A 22178-nucleotide genomic window follows, 5' to 3' on the forward strand; every position below is an offset into this window, starting at 1 on the left:
GAAGGAATTGCAGCGTATGTTACATTCATGTAATTTTAGGACAAATCTGTGCTGGTTTTTTTCCTTATGGGGGAAAAACCTTCTGCATTTTGGAAGGGCAAGGAAGCAAAAAAGCATTTCTTTACAAATGACAAAACACTGCAAGTGCAATGTTGGTAACTCACCCACTGGTGTTTATGATGCCTCAGGGACAGAACTTGAATGGGACCTGAGACTTGACTTCTAAACCTCTGCACTAAACTTATGTAAGAATGTAATCCTGTAGTGTGCTATTTATGGTTAGCTTAGGCAATCTTATCTAAAAAGCCTCATGAGAAAAGTTATGCTCTAATACATATGGATGCGATAACATCTATTCTAGGCTAATCAACAGGCATTTGTACAATTAAAAAATGCCCAGTCAAGATTGAGGCTGCATTAGGTACAGATCTCAATAGACTCTTTAAAGCCACACTGGCCCCCAAGAAGCCTGGTTTAACAAATATGTCCCTAGTCAGAACCAGAAAGATTAACAGAGGCTATCTTGTCAGGTGAAGTTGACGGTTTGCTTGCTTCACACTGCATTAGCATTTTGTTTACCAAGTGTTTGTTAGTCTGCACCAGGCTCCCTGGCTCTGTTCAGGTACAAATTAGATACTCTTTGATGAGAAAACTCACAAATGGACTGTTAGTCTGTGTTGGGATTGAGATCGGATATGAACTGTGTCAGGCTTGGTTCCCTCAGCTTCCTCAAGTCCTCCAAAGAATACCAAGCACACAGCCAAGTTCAGTCTGCATCAGAACAACTGATACCACAGACTTTATGGCAACTCACCTCAAGATTTTTGCATGACTAAGGTTAGAAGTACTTTAAGATACCAGTCTAGCAAGATCCTCAAATAAAAATAAACAAAGTGCTCCCTACAGCTATTCTGGAGAAGATTAACTCATTTTCTGCTCACTACATCTCTCTTTGCTATAATCATGGAAACTAATGACAGTTTGCAACCACCTCTCTCTCCACAAGGTAAACAGGTCCCATCCATAACAAACTCTCAAGCCAAATGATATAATTTTCCCACATTGTCATGTCCATATTCCACCTCCACAATGGAACTAGCAGACTTAGTTATTCATAGCTTCATTGCAAACAAGAAAAGGGATGAAAGACTATCAAAGGCTGCTTGAGGACTTTCTCAGAGGCATTACAAATAATTTAAGCAAATCAGACTAACAGAGAAGGTGAGTATGTAATTTTCCTGTATTCTGTTACTTCTAAACTGTTCCCAATTCTCTTGATCTGAATACCACATACAAAGAAGAAAATGCAATTTTAATGAAAAAGTTCCTTTCCCTCTAAAATCAACACACATGACCATACATTGAATTTCCATCAAAGTCAAGAATTGATAATATTAACTTCACCATTTAAAGGATTTCATGCTTGAGATCACAAACCCTCTGGATCTTCTCCTTTCATTATTTAAAAAGGTTGCACAATCAGACTGACGTACCGTGAGACTTCCACTCCTTTTCAGCTCTGCTTTGGTCATCCTTTGATTAATGTCACGCTTTTCACAAATACATACACTTGAAAAAAGTCTTCCCCCACACACCAAAAATAACCTGTATCATGCTCTGTCTTCAAAATTGTTAGAAAAATCACCCCTGCTGCATGTCACACCACAGACACAGCTGGAAAGAAAACAGTGGTATTACTTACTAGGAACTCCAGATACCAGCCGTAGTGGACGTAATACTCGGAAAGCCCGCAGTGCTTTAACATCGAATCCGGCACCTTTTCCTCCTATTGAATTCCCCCCATCTGCTTTGGTTGCTTGTTCTAAAATTGCACTAAAAAGCCTGCAAAAAGAAAGAGGAAACGATCTGTAGGCAGGCAGCAAGGCTTGGGCTAAGCAGGAACAGAGATCATCACCATCATACCACCCAAAGTATCTCACAGACCTGTGAAGGGTGTCACACCTCTCTCTCGACGTTCCCATATGGTGGAGGAGAGACAGACTCTTCCCATATGCAGCAGCCTATTGGGGATGTCTACACCATTTGCAAAACACTTGTTTCTGCAGCAGACATAAACACGACAAAAAGCTCCTCCTTCTTTCTCCTCCGTGGCTCCCTGCAGCCAGCTATGGGCTACCAACATTTTGCTGTCTTTATTAACCAACAATCCACCTCGGGGGAGAGAATCATCACCCTTAATTAAGCCAATCATTAATTATCTGCCACCTTTTTTACAAAGAATTAAGATTCACCAATGGCACTGCAGGTAGAACTTGGCGTAAACTCGAGGACCCTTCAAGGGGCAAGTTTTTATTTAGAGTGTATGCTCACACTGTGTGCTTGTGGATCCATTTGTAAATCCCCTGATGCACTGGCTAAGGAGAGTGCAAAATTGTAGGAGTCTTATTATCAGAATGTTTTATTATACCAGCCTTAATGTTTTATCTTGGCTAATAGGAGTAGATGCTTTAAGGAGAAGATGTCTCACTCAGAATGCCTTTAAAAAGGCAGAGCAAGAAAGAAAAGGCAATGTTCTCCTGTAAAAAACCTGAAGGCTCACCCTATCTGTTAATAAGAACTTGATTTAATAAATTAGCTTTCAGGAAGCAGCTTCCATTTTTCTGGTAAAACATTAGTGCATTTGGGGGAGAACAGATTCCTTGTGAATTTGCTAATGATATTGCTTTCAGCCTTGAAATTCTCAGTTTGAACCCAGCCAAATTCAGCAGAGGTTAAAAGCTGTTCCAGCCTAAATGGGTGTTTGAGCTCTGTAAATAGGGCTTGCCTGGGAGTGGCAGAGACCCCTTGGTCTGTCAGGTGCCATGGAGGTACCACAGACAACTTGAAAGAAACCTCCTGGGATGAGAGGACCAGTCCAGATGGAGAGCCTGGATACAGCAGTGGTTTCTCTCACAGACTGTGCAGTCTGAGGTGCCCCTGTCAGGATCTCATCCATATCCTGACTGGCACATTCCACAGAGAGCCCCCAGACCATGGGTCAAGCAGACACCGAGTTGGCTGATGGCTTAACAAGCAGCTCCAATGCCTGCAGCCTGCAGTGATGGAGTCACAAACACAGGGACCTTGCCCTGGATATTAAAATGAAGATTCATCTACCGAAACATCTAAATCAACAGATTCCCCCAGCACTAAATCCACACAAAAACCTGGATTAGGGAACTGCAAATGCAAAATTCCTTTCTTAAGCAGGTTTGGGGGTGGATTTTTTTTTTATTCCTATAGAGAGTCTTATAAAACTTGTCAGCTGTGACTGAGGAACTCCTAACTGGATCTATTCAAAGCCTCAACTTCAAGCATTGCAGAAAGATTTAACAACTAGGTAACAAGCATGGGAAAAACTGTGTGTGTGGAGGTTGGATGCTGAGTTTGTAGGTGTTGCAGAAGCAGGATACAGAGAAGAAAAAAGCAGAGCCTATGAGAAATACTGCATTGACTACAGATATCACAGAGAGAGACAAACAAGGGTTGATGCAAAGAATGTGAATTATTGGAATGTATGTATTTCTTAAGCTATGTACACAAATTATACAGTTGCAATTATCTGCTGGTCTTCATAATAGAAACACTGTAGGTAAAATTTGGCCTAATGTATTTTCACTAAGTGACTGATTAAACTCTAGCAATGGGCTCTGTTTCACATTCAAACACTCCTATCTTTCTAGTCCACAGAATTCCCATAATAGGTGATGAGTGACATACCTATACAACAGACCCAGTCTCCTGGGGTCCTCTAAAGGAAAGAGAATTCACTGCAAAAAAGCTTCTAACACTGGTTTTCAGCTCCAAGACTAGGACTCTCAAGGAACTTTGAGTCAGCAATTGTGCAAAACTGGGGGGCCATTTTCCTGATCCCCATTTTTACTGGCCCCATGTTTTCCCAAATAGCAGCTCTTGGCACTGGGCACCAAGGCTGTTTCTGCTGCCACTTGTACAGTGAGCAAACCAGACTGCTCCAGAATTCTGCTGCCCAAGCAATGTCCTAAATTAGTTCAGGAGGAGCAGAAACACAACCAGTAGGACAGCTCACTCCTCTAGAGATAGAGCCTGCCTTTCCAGGCTAGTGCAGCTCCACTGCAGGCCAGCTGGCCTTATTTTTGTGCTCCAGCACTGGAATGCTAAATGTGCTCTTTTGAAGTACCCACAGTTATCTGCTTTTGCACTTCAGGAATAATTTGCAGTAATTCCTGCTGCTCCTCATTAAAAAAAACTACATTTAAACTTGAATTGCATTACTCCTGCTAATTCTGCTTTAATGTATTTACTCCATGCTTTATATCTCCCCTGTACTAATCCTGCTTTTTTTCTAATGCATTATAACTTCATAGTTCTCTCATTTATTTCACTCTCTTTGCCTTCTGTATTGGGGTCTAGCCTGTGCCCAGTGTGGCCTACTGAAACTCTACTCCACTCTTCAAGTTTATAGTATATCTTGTCAATTTTTCTTCTTTCTCCTCAACACCTCCCTCAATCAGGGCATGGGCAGACATCCCTGATGTCCAGCTACCTAATGCTCTTGGTTTTTGCAGCTAATGCTTTTCTGAGACTAAAACAGCCAGATGGATGTTGGACTACTGATGCAAAAGATGAGGCCAGAGCCCCTCTATCTTATATAGGAAATTCTGCTCTTTGAAGAAAACATTTTGGGAAAGTTTTCAGTAGGCATGGCAGAGTGAGGTGCAGCTCTTTATAGAGGTGAGTTATACTCACCTCTATACTACTACTATATAGTAGGTGAGTTAGCATTCTCCAAGTGTAGGGTGACAGAGAAATAAGAGTTTAGGTGGTACAGAAAAGGCAAGAGGGCTAATCTCTTGTGGCCACTGAAAATCTCACCGTTAAACTTCCCCTCCTCCAAAAACCAGACATCAGCCTTATTGACTTCCACCTAACTACTTTCTGCCAGTGCAAATTCATGCCCCATTTTCACTTGGATATCATACTTTCCACTGATGAAGCACAATTAACATCACCTTTATTTCTGGATTTCATTTGTGACATGACTACACCTTAACTAAATTCATCTGACAGACATGAACTATAAGAGCAGAAAACCAAATTTTTATCACGTGCATGTATGGATATGCTCCATGCTTTGTTTGGGGTTTTTTACATTTACCTGTGAAGTAAGAAGCTAGCTTCATTGGGTTATTTTCCTTGTGTTTTTCTATTTCCCTTTTGACATTTGATATATCAAAAGGGTTTTCATTTTGCTAGATGACCCCAACAGCAGCATGATAAGGCTGTAACCTGCTCTTCATCTCTTCCTCTGTGGGGAGTACACTGTGATTTTTATAGCATAAAAAAACGAACTTGTCAAGGGCCTCCAAAATATAGAAAGAAAGCAGAGGCCTTGATATTTCTAAGGCCAAAAATCAGCATAAAAACATAGCTGAAAAATATCCTCTTAGGTATAAAACAAAGTAAAACATAAAAGTTTTTTTTTTTTTCACAGTGTTTTACAGTTCACCTGTGATTTGTGAGTGTGAAAATATTTGGATCTTCCCTCTAGAAACTCCCCACAGGTCTTCAGTAAGACAGGAACTGGGACCACATTTTCCAGTCTGCTCTGACTTCAGATCTTGGCCAAATATCTTCACTGCTTACCTTCCCAAGTAAGACTATAATACTGCCTTTCAAATGACAACACCTTTTTCTCTGGCAGTAGTTACAGGTCCTTGGAGAATGACTGTGCTTGGCAGACAAACCACAGCACTGCCAGGAAAGACAGATATTCTTCCATCACAATATTGTCAAGCTGGTCTTCTCTCAAGAGAAATTTCATAATATTAAGGGGCATCACTGTGGTATCTGAAAGTTTTAGTGTTTTCCTAAAGAGGAGCAGCAAAAATGAAGGAAGTGTGAGACAATTTGTCTAACCATTAGTGCTTGTGGGCTGTGCCTCATTGAGTAGCTTAAGGGTCAGATTTCTGCTATTAATTAATAATGTTGGTAGAGTCTCTGATTGATACCCTCACACAGACATTCTTCAAAGCAGCGTTTCAAGTGCTGCTATAGCAAGGTCAGAGGCTATTTAAAGAGAAGCCAGATTCAAACTCTGCAAGACATAGCTGATGAATAAACAGGTCTCCCACACTTCAAGAATGATAAGCTGCTACAAGCCTACAGTCTAAAATGTATCTTTTCCCCAGAAAACAGAGCAGTTGTGTACAGTGCTTCCCTCTGCTGCTGTTGCATATTCCTATGGCCTTGTCAGAATCACTCACTCTAAAATCCCCTTGGATACCAGGGGACCTATCTTCAGAAGGCAGGGGAAAGTATACAGGCACATTGTTATAAACAATTTTACAGGAACTGTGACTCCCCTCTCAAATTTATACCTGCTCCTACACATGTCCATTTTCCTCCTACTCTACTGACTAGTTCATTTTAAGGTAAAGGAAGCCAGATGTGCTATTATTAACTGTTGAAGTTATATGTGGTGAACTGAGTATGGGTGGATTTGAAAGATCTAAAATTTGTCTCACTCTCTTTTTTTTTTTTTCCCCTTTAACTTGCAACAGTACTTGAAGAAGTGCTTCTCACCTAGCTTATGTTTTGTAGCAAGGGCAGTCATCTTTGAAAATGAAGAGAATTAGTAAGGCAGAGCAAACACAAATGGCAATTACCATAGTCACGCCATCCTTTGCCCCACACACCAAATAAATCTCTCTGCCCTCTGTCCCAGTGTTCAAATTACTCAGCTTTCTCCCATAGCTCCATCAATAGGTAGAAAAAGGAACCACAAGGAAATGTTGTTATCAGCACTTGCTTTCTTCTTTCTCCTTCCTCTCTCTCTTCCAAATTTATTTAAAACCTTTTCCGTGGGGCTTCCTTCCTGGCAAAATATTCAAATACACTGAAGTTTAAACATAATGTCACTGAGGGATTTCAGGCAGCCCCTAGGAAAAGAAGACAGGGCAGGAGAGGAACAGATAGTATCACCAAGTAGATTTTGCAGAGGGGCTGTGGAGAGGAAAAGCAGCACACCAGCCTAGGCTGTGGTACTGTACCAGTGAGTTTAAACAGATAAACATCAAAGGAACCCATCTGGCCTTGAAGTGGAATCTGTCACTTGAGATTGTTGCTATTTAACAGAGACCTTGGGGTCTTGGCCATGTTTATTATACGCATGTAATCCTTCCCCAGCTACAGTTTTTGTTCCCCATCTAGTGACTAAGAGCTGCTGGAGGCAAAAGCAGATAGAGAAGCTGAGAGCTGCAGCTTCTGTCATTGGCAAGGGAATTAATTTCAGCCTGAATATCATCTTGCTGATTAACTGCCCTCGTAGGAAAATTGAAAAGGACTGTACTTAAACTAGATATAATGCTGCTCAGTGATTTCTGGAGTTCTGCTGTCTCACATCCAATGGAAAAAGAGGAGGTAATGTGTCCTCTCTTTAAAATGCCTCTCTCATAAAAATGAAAAGGGAATAATCACATTCACAGGAGTTTTGTTCTTCAATCTTTCTTCAACTTAGGCAGCAATTTCCAAACAGGTGAGATATCTGAGAGCATTCAAAGGCACAACCAATGATGGAATTGGACATCATTACCAGGGGAGGGGGTGGGGATTTTCCAGTTTTCAGGTACTGACGTGCTAAGGGATCCTCTGTCTGTGGGTAGGAAAAAAGAAGAAGCACAATGGGCGTTGCTGTAAGGACAAGCTTTATGCCCACGTGGAGGCAGAGAGGTCTTGAGACTAAGAATAGGCTTCAGCCTGTTCTCCCTCCCCCTCACTGGGAATTCTCCTTCTACCCACTCTTATCCATGCTGATGGGAAGTGGGAGGCATTGGGAAGCACACAGCACTTTGCTGATTAAATATTTTGGGGCCAGCACAAAAATGGTCAGGAAGGCGGATTGGTTTGGGGCAGAAATGGTGAGGGGGTTTTGATGACTAGGAGTGTCCCTTTTGACATTTTCCCTAGGAGCTGATGCAGGGTTTCCTTGGTAAAGAGGTGAAAAGACTACAAGTTTTTGTGGGCGATGAAATTCGCTAACAATGGAGTGGTGGGAGGATGGGACAAATTATTCAGGCAAAGAAATCCTTGTTCCCTTTGTATTCAGAGGTAGTTTATCCTTCACCTCTTCCCTTCAACAACCACAATTCCAATCTCTTGCTTATCTCTAACTCTTAGGCAGAAAAAGCACATATATTATTTTGTTTTTATTCAAACAAATTAAATGCCAAACTTGAAAAACATGGAGAGGAATAAGTGAATTAGAAAGGTAGCAGCTCAAAGTTACAATTTGATCTACAACAGTAAAACTAGTCTTTAAAAGGTTAAGAGATTAAAAGGGTCAAAATTAAAGGTGTTGAAATCACCAGCTGAGCAGTGCAATTGAACTGAGGAACTTATTTTTGTTTGTAAGTAGGAAAATCTGGGATTTCAATTTTTCTTCCATCTTCCAGAATGAGAAGCATTGGCAAAAGTTCACAATATGGCAGCATTTATGCTGTTTGATGACTTATCTGTCATCAAACTCCTAATCTTCATTAAGGGATTACCTAGATATTATTTTTTAAAATTCATACAGATTTAAAACCAAATGCATTTTCTTGCAGTTAAGCACATCCAGGCAATTGACTTTATCTAACAGTTTTGGACTGCTTTCTTCTCTTACCTCTGGCTCCCAAAGAGCAGTTTAATTTCCCTGTCTTGCAAACCATTAAAACGGTGTTTGCCAGAGGAACAGGATGGACAGCAATGTCTAACATCAGCCATATGTAACAAAGCATTGACCCACTCTCGTGATCCCAAAGGTTGCCAGTATCCCCATGTGGACAGTGCCTTGAGAAACAAGTTGTTGGTACTCACCCTACTACCACAATTATAAAATCTAGTAAATTCCAGCCATTGCGGAGGTAAGCGTTGGGGTGAAAGAGAAGTCCGTATGCTATTACTTTTAAAAATGCTTCCACTGTAAAAATTATGAGAAAGAGATATTCCACTCGTTCCTGGGGAAGACAAGAGAACAAGAGAGATACTGGTTAGTGTGAGTAACAAACCACAGAGCAGGATGTTTTCTTTTGTCCTAGTCCACCCCTGCAGCCTCTAGCTCACTGGCTGCCACCAAGGTACACCTCCCACTCTCAGCTTGCTTTGCTCCTCAGCCTTGCATGGCCTGCAGGTACTCTGACAGTACAAGGGGCAGTAAATTTTAGTCCTATTCTGAAATTTACTACCCTTTTCTTGGCAGGGATTGACCCCTGAACAGGCTTGTGCAAAGCAGGAAGGGAGAGGGTCAGGAGGATGTTCCCAGCCCTCAGGGCAAATATTTTCAGCCATCAAGAGGGAACAGCATCCAGCCCTCTTCTGCCTCTGGAGAGGAAACATTGCTGCATGCAACACTGTGGAGAGAGATGGGGAAAACTGAGAGGAGCCCACCTGAGGCTGATGTGCATGTCAAACTGAGCCTTCTTTGGGATTCCCTTTTCTGCTGCTGGGGAATAAGTAGGCTGAATATTGGTGATAAGTGATTCACAGATCAGGCTGACTAACGCTACAGGCTTTTAGTCATTCTGTCAGAATTGTAAATATCCCTGCAAAATGCAGGCTGCAATTAAGCATATCCAAACAAAGGCACTTCCAGTTACAGTAGAGCCTGATTTAGGACAAAAAAGCAGGCTTTTGGAGTCAGGCTCACCATCTCTCATCCTCAGGGCTTTTAGCCCCAGTGTGGAATAAGGATAGCAGTATTGCAGAAATGGTAGGGATCTCCACCTAAGTAGGAGGGAAACTGCAGCATTAGGTAATCACTACACAAGTGCTGCATGGCAAGCTGAGTGGGAGAGAAGTACATGAAAACTAGATGACAGAAAAAAGGAGACAAAGTCCTTACAAGGTTAAACTACAAAGTCATTAGAAGTTCACACTGAAGAAATAAAATCTGAGATAAATGCAAATTAAAACATCCTAGACATTCCTGACATATCTTAAGGGATACCCAGCACAACAGTCAGACAGGTCACTATTTTTCTTTTCTGCTTCAAATTGCTGTATGACATTTTCATATTATACAGCAATATAGAATGAGCAGGATTACAAAAAAATTAGTTCCATCATTTGACAGCTGCCCATTCGAATATCTTCCATTCAGCTCTGGGTAATTAACAGCTCACAAGAAGCCTGCAGATTGAAAAAAAAAAAGCAATTGCTAGTTCATCTGCATGTTTACATTAACGTGATATTTTAAAATATGAGAAACTCCATCTGACAGTAGCAGGCACATGTTTTTGCTTTAAAATATTGCTGGTTTTCCTCAGATAATGCTTTCCCAATGCCTGCAGTATCCCCCAGTGCTTAGCACAAGGAATGCCTAAAAAAAGAAAAAGTGTCATTCTGCAGTTATCTGATCCAGTAGTAAAGCTTTTGAACACACCCACAGCAGAGGATTTGTCTGTCGTTGTCCCAGATGGAGCCACAGCAGCACACCAAGGATTTCCCTTCCCTTGAACTCAGAAAAGGAAACAACAGCATACAATACTATGTTCCCAGCTCTAGAAACAGTAAGTGCTTGCAACCAGGAGTCCAAGCAGGGGCTTGAGCACAGGAAAGAGCTCCATGATGGCTCCATGAAGGGATGACATAGTGGCCTTCTCCTTCCAGTACAGCTGAGAACTGAATGAGTACTGATACACAAATCACACCAAACAGACCCAAATGATCCATCCCCACACACACATCTGTAAAGTAGGACCACCTATTGTGGAATCTTGCTAACAAAAATGAAAATAAATGCAAAATGACCCCGTGATGGGAAGTCCAACTGCTCTGTCCCTTTGTGCTTCCTCATGGCTCTACCAAAATGGCCCAAGCCCACAGAGTCAGCTCATAGGAGCTCTGCCTCATGGAGCAATGCCCCATGTCTGCAAGGACAAGGTAAGCCTGCATGGTGTAAGAGCCAAAATTAGGGATGCAGGACTCCAGGCAGCTCTTCCAAATGCACTTTCTTGTATCCAAGACGTTGCAGCAGTCCAGGGTGGTGGGTGACAGAGCCTGTGCCTACAGCTCTCAGCTCTCAGCTGCAGGCAGGCCTGGAGACCCTTTAGTTTGGGTTACAAATGCATTATAGACTTTTCTTTGCTCAGCATCTTAATCCAGTGGAACCAATCTATACCTTAATTTTTACCTATAGTCTGTCATAACTACTGTAATTACCATATGCATGTTACTATTCTCCAATCAGTAAAAGTTGGTACATTACAGTTTAAACTAGAAGTTTTTTTTTAGTTTTCTTGCAGTGGAAAATTCTGAGACCCTTTTTCTACTTGCAGCATCTGCTGACTTGTTTGCCTGTGCTATCTTTCTGCTTGGTAAAAACATCTTCTTGTTTGAGGTGGGTTTATCCTTTGCTCTAAGTTATAAAAACCCCCTTCTAACTAACAGACCCTTTGCCTCCTTGGTTATCCAGTAAGACTGGCTCAGCAATTATTTTCTTCTATATCAAAACTTGCTTTCATTTCTATTCCTTCCTCAGCTTCTACATTCAAAAATCTTTCTGCCAAGCATCCATATCTGTGAGACTTTCCTGTCAAACTTTCATCCTTCCCAACAGCATGGAGATTGAAGAAAGATGAAAATGGGCTCTGAGGGGGAAGAACCTGCCCTGAACTGGGGATGGGAGTAGGGAGTGCTGTGTCTGAGATGCACATGGCCTCACCAGTGCCAAATGAACACCTTTGAGGACAGAAATGAAGACTTCTCTTATGGCAACCCAATCCAATAATTAGTCTTTCTCACTCTGTGTTTCAATCAGGGACTTTGCACAGTTGTGGGCAAGCTCTTTTTCCCCTCTCACAAAAATGGCCAAACTACTCCTCATCCTGCATTTGAGGCTGCCCTGCACACTCTGTTCATCTCCCTCCATAAACACACCCAGGATCATGACAAAGTGCTGCAGGCTCTACAACCTCTTTTAGTAGCCACAGCTGGGATGGGCACAAGGGGATGTTGAGGAGGCCACCCACTCATTGAACAGCTCCAGGTCCCACCAGAAGCAGGTGGGCAGAACAGGTGGAGTGGAAGGCCTGAGGCTGATCCCATGCCCAGCAATTTAACAGCAGACACTGTCACTGGCCCCCGGGGACAAACGCTGCTGCCAGCTCTGTCTGGCTTTGTGCTGCACAGCCACAGCACTGGGCAGCCCAGCACAGCCTTTCCACTCCATGAATTTCACTGAAATACCTGTGCTAGTGCCAGCAAAAGAAGTCTGTGAAAGAAAAGACTTGGGAAAATTCTGGAACAACTTTTTTTTTTAAAATAAATATTTTAAAAATATTTAGTGCTGTACACAGCAGACAATATATCAATAACTAACATGTTCCATTTGGCTGGGTTTAGGAGCCTCATACCTTTTCTGTCTCTAAAGATGCCTGTGGGAATACAGACACTTTTTGTTATTGTAATAAATGCTGCTTGTTGAACCAGGTTATGGGGGTAATAATATGCCAAAGTATTGCACACACATGCATGTATATACATCTATACATTGATATATACATATATGCAACTACAAGCTGTTTGAATAAATTCCTTACAGTTCTTCAGCAAAGGTGGAAAGATCCATAAAAAAATAAAATTCTATAAAAGGTTCTGAAATTAACATAAGATACAGAATGTTGAGCTGAGGATAGATTTTATGATCCCCTGCACTTAAATTAATGATTTCAGGGTGTAAAACTGAAGGAAAAATACTGCTGAGATTAAACAGTGCAACTGCTCCAGGACCATTTCAGAAAGCCACTCCTGCTCAGACTCAAGAAGAATTTGAAAAGCCTACTAAATAATTTGCGTCCCCTTTTCTTCCTATACTATAAAACTAAAGAGCATTTATGAACAGAGCATAACTCAGTAATGACATAGCACAACTGAGCTCCCCAGAATTGCACTGCAGTCCCAGATCTGATGCCACCTTGCCCAGAGAGGACAGAGATGTGACTCAGCCACTCCCTGCCTCAGGTTAGAAGTGACAGGACTGTCTCTCACCCTCAGCAGCCACAGAACAATGAATTTTTCTCTGTTAAATGGGCATCTGCACTTTTGATTGCTCATTTGAAGCTTTGCTCTCACAGATGAGGTAGACCACGGCCCAGTGTTTCAATCTCCCAAGGGACAGCACTGCAAAGTATCCATCATCCCAACTCCTCTGAGAAGCTAATTTGGTACCATTTTAGAAGTCAAGCTAGAAAAATATTGGTATTTCTCTCTGAAAGAGTTCCCTGCTGACAGGGAGGGAGAGAGCTGAGCACTACATCTGTGGGACTGAAAGGAGATAGCAACATCATTGCTCCTTGGAACAGTAATCCAAACCACAGCATCAGAAGAGAGGGAACTTTGGAGCTGCAAGAAAGAAGGAACAGTATTTTTTTTATTTGTCTCTTAGAAATGGGAACTATGGTCATGTGGCTGAGGCACATGAAACATACTGCAGGCTCAGAATTACAAAGCAGGAGCTTCCTTCCTCCTCAGACAATAGGGACATAAATGTTTGGAAAAACCAAAGAAAAAATGCCAACAAAATATGACTGCAAGAAGAGGAAGGATACAAGTTTTAGAAAGTGGAACAGTTCCTGGAGCACACATGTTCTGGGGCTGGCTGTACCCCTGCTTGACTTTGTTTTGGGGCTTTTTTATAGATCTAGGACATGAGCATCAGCTACCCTAGCTGATAGATCAGCCAGCACTAACACTGCCAAGAAGCAACCTGTACATCATCTTACTCATAACAAAGAAACAAATATTAACTTACTGTTAAGGCTCTAAGATATATTACCCAAAGAGGATTACTGTATTATGTATGAAACCCCTCTAATCCCATGTGTCTTCCAAAGAAGTCATAGGTTTGTTTTTGTTTATAATTTTTAAACTGTAGCTAATGTCATCTTGGGTTCATAAAAGGAGCCTGAAAACAGGAAATCCAAGGAAATTACTCTAGGGTGTCATAAGGCTTTTCTCCTGTCAGAAAGTGAGTAGACCAGTGCTGTTTCTGAGAAATGGTCATCAGAATGATTCACTATATCTTGATCCCAGCTCTCTAAACTCCATTCATCCATCCATCCATCAGCACTGCTTGTTTATAACATTTTCATTGCAAGAAAGATTAAATCACAATCAGGTTCTTGCATTTCCTACACATCAATCAAAAGAGCTTACAATCTAAAATTCAGTCACTAAATGTTTTTTCAGACTTTGCTTTGTCTCTCTCCTTGCACTCTGACCAGCTTGCTACAAACCATGTTTCAAAAAACTACAGTTTATGTGTTTGAAGTAATGAGTCACAAGTGCTGTGCAGTTAGAACCTTTATGGGGCTGCCTGTTTGACCTCAGCTACATCTGAGCCTGCATTATTATTCCCTCAAGCTTCCTTAAACATAAGAGAATACATCTCTTCAGTAATGCAAATACCAGATAGCCAAGGAAAACAGCAGTATTTTAAGGGCCTCTGTCATATAGGATGTTTTGGCAGTGCTTATGGAAATAGGCTCTGAAAGATATGAATCAGAGTGGAATCACTCAGACCTTCCCCTAGTAGGAAAAACAATCTTTTCTGATGGTCAGTAAGGAGACTGAGCTGCAGTGCTGGGAAAGATGGCCCTGAGACTCCATGAAAAAAGGTTTCATGACTCTTGGATTACAGGTTACCATCACATCTGGGATATGGATATCATCACTGTGTCAATATGTTAACTTGGAGACTATTGCTGACATGAATAACTGTGACCTTCGGTGTGCACTCAGAGCATGAGCTCAATAAAGAAGTTGTTAAGCAGGTTTGTTGACAGTGAGTTACTTCTGAGTATACTTAGTTACTCAGAAGACATTTTCAGCTAAGTATGCATGAAAATATACAAGCACATGAGGGAATAAAACTTAAAAGACAGAACAGGTTTGGAATTTTTTTTCAGTTTCTCCTTAAAAAGAGAATTTTCTTACTTTCTTACTCTCACTGCAGAAACAAGTGGTCATATCCATTTAATAGAGAGAAAGGGATGATAAGATGTCACACTGCTGAACATAACTCCATTTGCTGCTATTTCTGGTCCTAAAACACAGCATCCCTTCTACACGTTCCCCAAAAAGAATATCCCCAAAATTAGAGCAGAAGAACACTATCTGATTTTACCTGACAAAACAAGCCCAAAGAAGAAAGTGGGTGACTACTACTGACGTAAAGATTAACCCACCATTTTGGTAAACACAAGTCAGGAGGGTTTCTGAAAGGTTTGATTTCCAAGTATGATCAGCACTCCCTTCTCTCCACTCCAGCCAAAGAGTGTCAGGCTTTCAAATGAGCAGAGTTAAATTCACACCAAGCACTGCAGAAATACCAGCTTTTAATTAACCTCTGGTAAATGGGGGATTCGTTCACATCTGCATTAAAGGTGGCCAACACAAGAGTAAATGAAAGACAGAATTCTCACTAATCTGAAAGAAGCAATTATAAAACAGGAATATAGTGCAAGCCAGCCTTCGGTACTTTATGATAATTTATAATGTGCCCACGATGTATTTAAAGAACTTCCTTGAAATGAATAGAAAGGAGAACATAAATAGCTTTAAATTATTACAGGCCTCATACACATGCCCTATATTCAGGGGTTCCTTGGCAAATCAATGAATACTTCATGCAGAACTCTTTTGCACAATTTAGTCTATAAGGTCCTAGCTTTTCTTAGAGCACTTTGGCAAGGATCAAATTGAATTTATTTACAGGTCTAGTGGAACTATGCTGTGTGTCAGAGTCCAATTGTAATGCAGAGCCAAGGTAGATGGGGGTTGTCCTGGTTTAGGAGGAAACTTCCAAAAGGGTCCCTCTAGAAAGTAGATTCCAGCAGCCCCTCCCCTAGCTGGTTTGGAAAAATATTTCCTTGGAGAAAAGAGGAAAAAACCTGTTTATTTAACAAGCAAAGTATTCACAAGCATAAAAAATTAATATTAAACAATAAAACCTCTCACTGTTCTGAAGAGATGGCAAATTCAGAAAGTCCTTTTTGTGGACTTTTGCCCACTTCTTTTCCCTTTCACTCTCAGAACCAGTCTTAAAGATGCAGAACTTAATATCCAGCATAAACAGAACAGACAACTGGGGGAGATACAAGCCATAAAGTCACCCTAGGACAGGGGTTGATCCCCTGTGCTCCTTACCTAGTGCAAACACACTTTCCCTTCCACTCAAACCACAGGACAAATGATGAATGCCACTGCTGTTCTGATTTGCCATCGTTTCACCTACATTTTTCACTAACAGAGTATGGGAAAATAACCCTAAAGCAATTATAATGAAATTATTGGGAGTTCTAAATTTCAGAAAGGGGTGACGTGCCAGTAACATTTGGAAGGCAATACAATAGGAATATTGTTTTAAAACCTTTATACTAGAGAAGGTTCTGAACAGCTTGATGAATTTTGAAGACAGCCCTGCTTGGAGATAGAATTTGAACTAGACAACTTACAAAAATCCCTATTTAACCTATATTTTTTCTGAGACTCTAAATGCATGTTTCATAATTCTAAATGTGCCTCTAGCCCTCAGAATAATCTAACAAACTTGATATTTCCTTTCCATTGTACACCAATGGTTTCCAGTGGGATACCTCATTCTTCATAACAAAGATGGTCAAACAAGCACCTTTCTGGATACACATAGAGGATTATGCATCCATTCAAACTTAAAACTTGGACTCTGGTGCCAATTAGACAATGTCTAATGCTTATAAAATATTTCTTGACTGTCTTTGTCTAGCAATAGCAGAAACCTCTTGGGCATTGTTGCTCAAGATTTTTCTTTTTTACTGAAATAGAACAATAAGATTCTGTCTCTACATGAGTCAAACCCAGAGAATATGTTCCTTATGGGTTCAGATTTTCTTTGGCATGACCAAGAATTGAAGCCATACAAACAGGCCTGAACCAATATTCCAAACAGAACAGCTAAGAGGCAAAGAAGGTTGTATCCTAATTTTTTTTTTGTTTTGGTCCACTACTCTGATTAAACTGAAATGAACTGTCACTTTATATTTTGATCAGACCAATAAGAGATTACCCTTCTAGAAGGAAGCAAAATCAGGGAAGGCAGCATAAAGTTTATGACTGAAAGAGCCTCATTTAGAATCTCTGCACAGAAATTAAAAGGTGGCAAGGTGTTGTTACCATGCCTAGTAATTAAATTCACCCCTAGAAGAAGCTTTTACTGGTTTCCTTTATACATTTTTGAGGCAGTGAGGCAGCCCAGTGTCTTCTCCCAAGGTTAACACAGCTATTAGAAACACGCCCATCATTTTTCCATCTACCAACCACTGGTCCAGACCAGGGTACCAGAAACATCCATTTAAATCAGAGCAGCCCCAGTACAACAGCTGTACCTAATAGATCATCACAAGGCATGTGTGTCTCATCCAGCTCCAAAAATGACTCAGATAAGTGAGGAACTGGCTACCCACCATGCTCAGGTGTCTGCACTCAATCACGTACGCAGCAAAATGCACAAGTCCAGAAGCCACGAACTATTTCAGTGTTCCACTTAATTAATTTTTAAAATCATTATTAATCTTAAAAAAACATGCTAGTGTTAAATGAACTATTTCAGTGTTCCACTTAATTAATTTTTAAAATCATTATTAATCTCAAAAAAAGAATTAATTAATCTTAAAAAAATAGTGTTAAATTGTTTTGTTACCAGACAGAACTCTGTGTGTGTGTGTGTATTTATCTCTACTTAAGGAGGGATTCTAGAGGACTATCTAATTAAATAATGATTCATTAGGACAGTTTCTAAAAGGTCTTCTCCAGAGTGCATCATCTAAGTAGGATACACCAGCACATTTTGCAAACAGCCTATGTGACCTCAGCAACAACAGCTCTAATGATTTTAGTGTTTTGCACTACCCGTGAGCCCAGTCCTAAAGGGGCAGGTCTGGAGTTCTTATCACAATATCACTTTAATCTGCATGACACAATCAGTGCTTTCAGTACATCCTTTTTCAATGAATCCCTAAAATTCTTAGTGGTAGGCACAAAGCTTAACAAAGGTGAAACCCAACAATCTGACTGGTAAAAAGAAGTAACCTTGTCCCCGTGAGATTTATTAATTTCTAGTCATTGACATGATTTCAGGAGCTGATTATTTAACTGCTTGCAATCAACTTTTTGGCAACTATGGTTTGTCTGCCCTATAAAATTATGCCACATGAACTGGCAGACTGGGAAACATTAATGTTTGTGTTCAGTCATCTTTCCAAAGAGGTGATCAAAAATTTGGCTCCAAAGTGAAGGAATGAATTCCCAACGGAGCTCAACTTGGGAATAGTGAGTTCCTTTGAAAATGCACCTGGTAATGAGACTTTCTATGTGCCAAGGATTCTTACAATCCCTTCATGAATAAGAGGTGTGGAAGAGTTATAATCCATACCCTTAACTTAATAAGGAATAATTTCTGTCAGAAAGTTGGATTTTTTGGTTTTGTTTGGGTTTTTTTGTGGGTTTTTTGGTTTGTTGGTTTTGGTAGGGTTTTTTTGTTGTTGTTTTTGTTTTGTTTTAGTAGGGTTTTCTTTTTGGTTTGTTTGAATATTTTTCCTTTTTATAAATCCTCTAGTCCTACAAATTTTTGAATAATTCTAGTGCATTCTAGGTTAGGCTAAAATAGAGTCTTAAGCAGGGAGAATTTTGCTACTAATTTTGTCTGTAGGCTGAATTGCCCACTTTGTCTTTACAACTTTCTCAGGTAACACTAAAAAATTATAAACTGTCCCTAGACTGCCTTGCAAGGAGAACCCAAACTCACACCCCCATGTGCTGAGCTGACAGAAGGGTTGGTGTTGCCCCTCCCTAGGTGCTCTTGACACAGAGAACATTCCAGAAGGGAGCAGCAGCCAAAGGAAGGAGGATTTGGGCACATCTCCTGGGAAGAGATCTCAGCAAACACAGGCTCCTCAACAAACCATGGACACACCCAGTAATATTTAGACCCTTTCTGGATCACTCTCAAGCACCGAGCTAAGAGCCAGAGCTGCAAGTGAACCCCTGCAGAAATCTGGCCCTGGATCTCTGTTTTTTGACTTTTTCTGACTGACCACCTAGAACACCTCACCAAATCCCACTTTTTTGAAACATCTCTGTCAAATGCATTTTACTCCCCTCACTCTTGCACATTTTGGGATGCTCTAATTTATGTTTTTAATCTACTACAATTCTTTTATAATTGTTTGTGCAGTGATGCCTGACAGGGAATGCTTTATAAATAAATCAAATTTATGACTATTTATAACCTCTCCCTCCTGAAATTTCTCAGCAAATAAATTGGTCCCACAGCTCAGTCTTCTAGGGTTGGGGTTTCTCTGTAGACATTCATACAAACACACAATGTGCATGCATGAAAGGAAGAGAGAAAGGGACAGAGGGAGAGTGCGCACGTGTGCGTGATTTTTCTTTCCCTGAGTAACTTCAGGGCTTATTTAACATTCTGTTCACAGTGCTCAAGGCATACAGGAAAAACACAACTGAAGGGGATGAAAAAAAGGAAAAGTCCTTGCAGCTTCTTCATCTCAGGCTCCATCCTTCCTTTCATGGGACAAAGGTTTTCATGTTTTGTTTACTACCCCTGAGTAAGTTTCTCTTCGGTTTCTTGCTGCTTGAGCAGACAGAACACATGAAATGAGGCAGATATAAGGACCTCTGACAACCAGCACATAAAACTCATTTTATTTCCTTAATGGAAGGCTAATTGGTAATTAAAAACATGACTGTGACCTATGCAGTACTCGGAGAATAGAAATTGACTTCATTTTAAACAGATAAAGCTCACAGGGCTGCAGCTCTGCAGAGTAGCAAGATTTTCTATGCAAAAAAAAAAAAAAAGGCAACCAAAAAAACCAATGACATTTGCCAGTTTTTCAGTCCCTTGGTTGACTCCCAAGAGCCACTCTGCTGACCCTCACTGCAGCTGCTACTGATGTTGAAATAGACCCAGGGACAAGAAGCTGGAAAATGGAATTATGGAATTCAGATTCTTGCCCGGCCTCCCCCAGGGCAGGAATTTTCATTTTTTGTAAGACAAATGTGTGCTTCATCCTCCTAGGTGTGTGTATTGTAGGGACAAAGAGAAACTAATACTCTTACTGGGTGCCAGCAGCTCCTACCCAGCCTGCAGGACACTCCACCAGCCCCACAGAGCTCGTGGCAGTGCTGGGGTGGCTGCAGAGTAACACGAGCTTGTGTCATAAAAATATATTTGGATTTGCTTCAAACAAGCTAAACACACAGATCCGGGAATGTTAAAACATTTTTGTTCAATAAAAATGTTTAAACATGAGGCTCTGCTATTTCTATGCTTTCTGAAACTCTCTGAGAATTTCCCTTTACGGACAAGGAGAATATTGCACTTAGAATACTTCTAACTTTTCCTTCTAATATTCAACAAAACCAAGTTTTGAAATACTGGAATTTTTCAGACAATGCCTAGATTTTCACCAGCCTGACTGGCAAACCAGCAGGAATTAAAATTGAAAAAAAAAAAAAAAGAGAAACAGCTATGAAATGGGTTAATACATGCTCATGCATTTAATTCATTACAAATAAGGAAGAAGGATTTCTAATTAAGTTCAGACACTAATAAGGAATAGAGATTGCACCCATGCCATTTTTTGCAATTTAAAACTCTGTAAATAAATTGGTGAGCGCTAATTATCATGCCAGAAGAGAGGAGAGGCATTCCATGTACCTGTATTTTCTTTTACTACAATAAACCCTTAAGACAATACTTATTCCCATTCAGAAAAACTTAAAACTAAGAAAAAAAATAGAGTCTGGACAATGAGAGGTCAGGAATCTTATTTATATCCAATAATGTCTTTTAATTAAACTCAGCTTGATTAGCTTCTGGCTGGTTTGCAAAAAGGTGTATTCTTCCTATATTGCCTGGCTGCAGGGGCAGCTCTGTCTCCTGCAAGCATTGTGGGAAAATTAGATTTCAACTAGCCTGTCTGAAAAAAAAAACAACCCACAACCAGAACTCCCTTTTATCATTTCAGTCAAATTCTTATGGCACCCATCACTCAGGGGGAACAATCCTGGTGAAAACAGCTCTGAGAATTCAGCCAGATTTCCTCTATGTCAGAGCTCTGCTCAGGGCTGGCAAGCATCCTGCCAAATGGACTTGAATTTCCAAGATTTCATGTTCACTTGATGAAAATAAGATGTTACACTCTGTGTTTTCACTCTCTCAGTTCCCAAGGCTCCCTTTTTCTTCAATCACCCTCAGGCTCGGCGCAAAAAGGATTCATATTGATCTGTCTGAAAATTATTTTTAATGCTATTAATGTTATAGGCTGCTGTAATGGATGTCTTCCAAGTTTTTCATCCTGACTAGTTATTCTGACTGTCCTGCAACACTAAACACAAAACTTGCCTTGCTGCTGGCCAAGACCCAGCTCCCAGAACAGTAAAAAAACCATAAAAAATATAAATTCGACAAACACAATGAAATTTCTCATAAACAAAGACCTGATTTTGAAAAAAAATTAAATTAAGATTTTTTAAATTAATATGGATGTAATTTCTACCAACTCCTAGAAGGTCTGTACAACCAAGAACTGAGGACAGTAAACTTTGGCCTAGTAACAGCTAAAATATTCTACACTAACACAAAATCAAATTTCACAGACTTGGGGGATTTTAGCATTTTCTTTCAGTTGTCTACAAATTGTGCTAAGGCAGTGCTGTGCTAGTGTTTGAGTTCAATGGGGGAACTAATTAAAAACTATAATTAAATGGAATAAGCTGCTATTATTTATGAAACAGTGAAAAGGGTGTTAAAAGAACAAACATAGACATGGAAAAATGTTGATATTGCGTTTTCATTTTTTAACAGTCTTTTGTACTGTTAGGAACACACAGATGGAAGGGGAACCAGTTTTGCAGGTAATAAGCATTGCTCAGTCCACAGTTTATCCTTATCCTTTGACAGACTGCAAGAACAAACACAGCAACCAAAAATTCATTCAAGGAATATTTTATGAATGAAAAAGGAGCCGATGATTCAATTTTCACAAACGCTTTTGTATTCTGCTGAAGTCTTCTCATTTTAGTCAGTTGGTATAAACTGAAATTTTCCAGAATATTTTCTTCTCTCCTAAAAATATCTTCCTTATGGAATCCATCAG

At 40.4% G+C, this 22178-nt stretch overlaps 1 protein-coding gene across 10 annotated transcripts in view; it reads right to left on the reverse strand.

The window, feature by feature from the left end:
• The window catches only part of CACNA1C (calcium voltage-gated channel subunit alpha1 C), a 452768-nt gene that overhangs the window by 183312 nt on the left and 247278 nt on the right, over positions 1-22178 (reverse strand). For all 10 annotated transcript variants that reach the window (XM_039708368.1, XM_039708366.1, XM_039708364.1 and 7 more), the window contains exons 4-5: positions 8839-8978; positions 1703-1842 (exon numbers count right to left, since the gene is read on the reverse strand). In XM_039708368.1, the coding sequence (XP_039564302.1) occupies positions 1703-1842; positions 8839-8978 (280 nt within the window). The remainder of the gene's footprint in view (positions 1-1702; positions 1843-8838; positions 8979-22178) is intronic.

The sequence above is a fragment of the Passer montanus genome, unplaced genomic scaffold (assembly GCF_014805655.1).
Source record: "Passer montanus isolate IOZ18808 unplaced genomic scaffold, ASM1480565v1 scaffold20, whole genome shotgun sequence".
Lineage (NCBI taxonomy): Eukaryota > Metazoa > Chordata > Aves > Passeriformes > Passeridae > Passer > Passer montanus.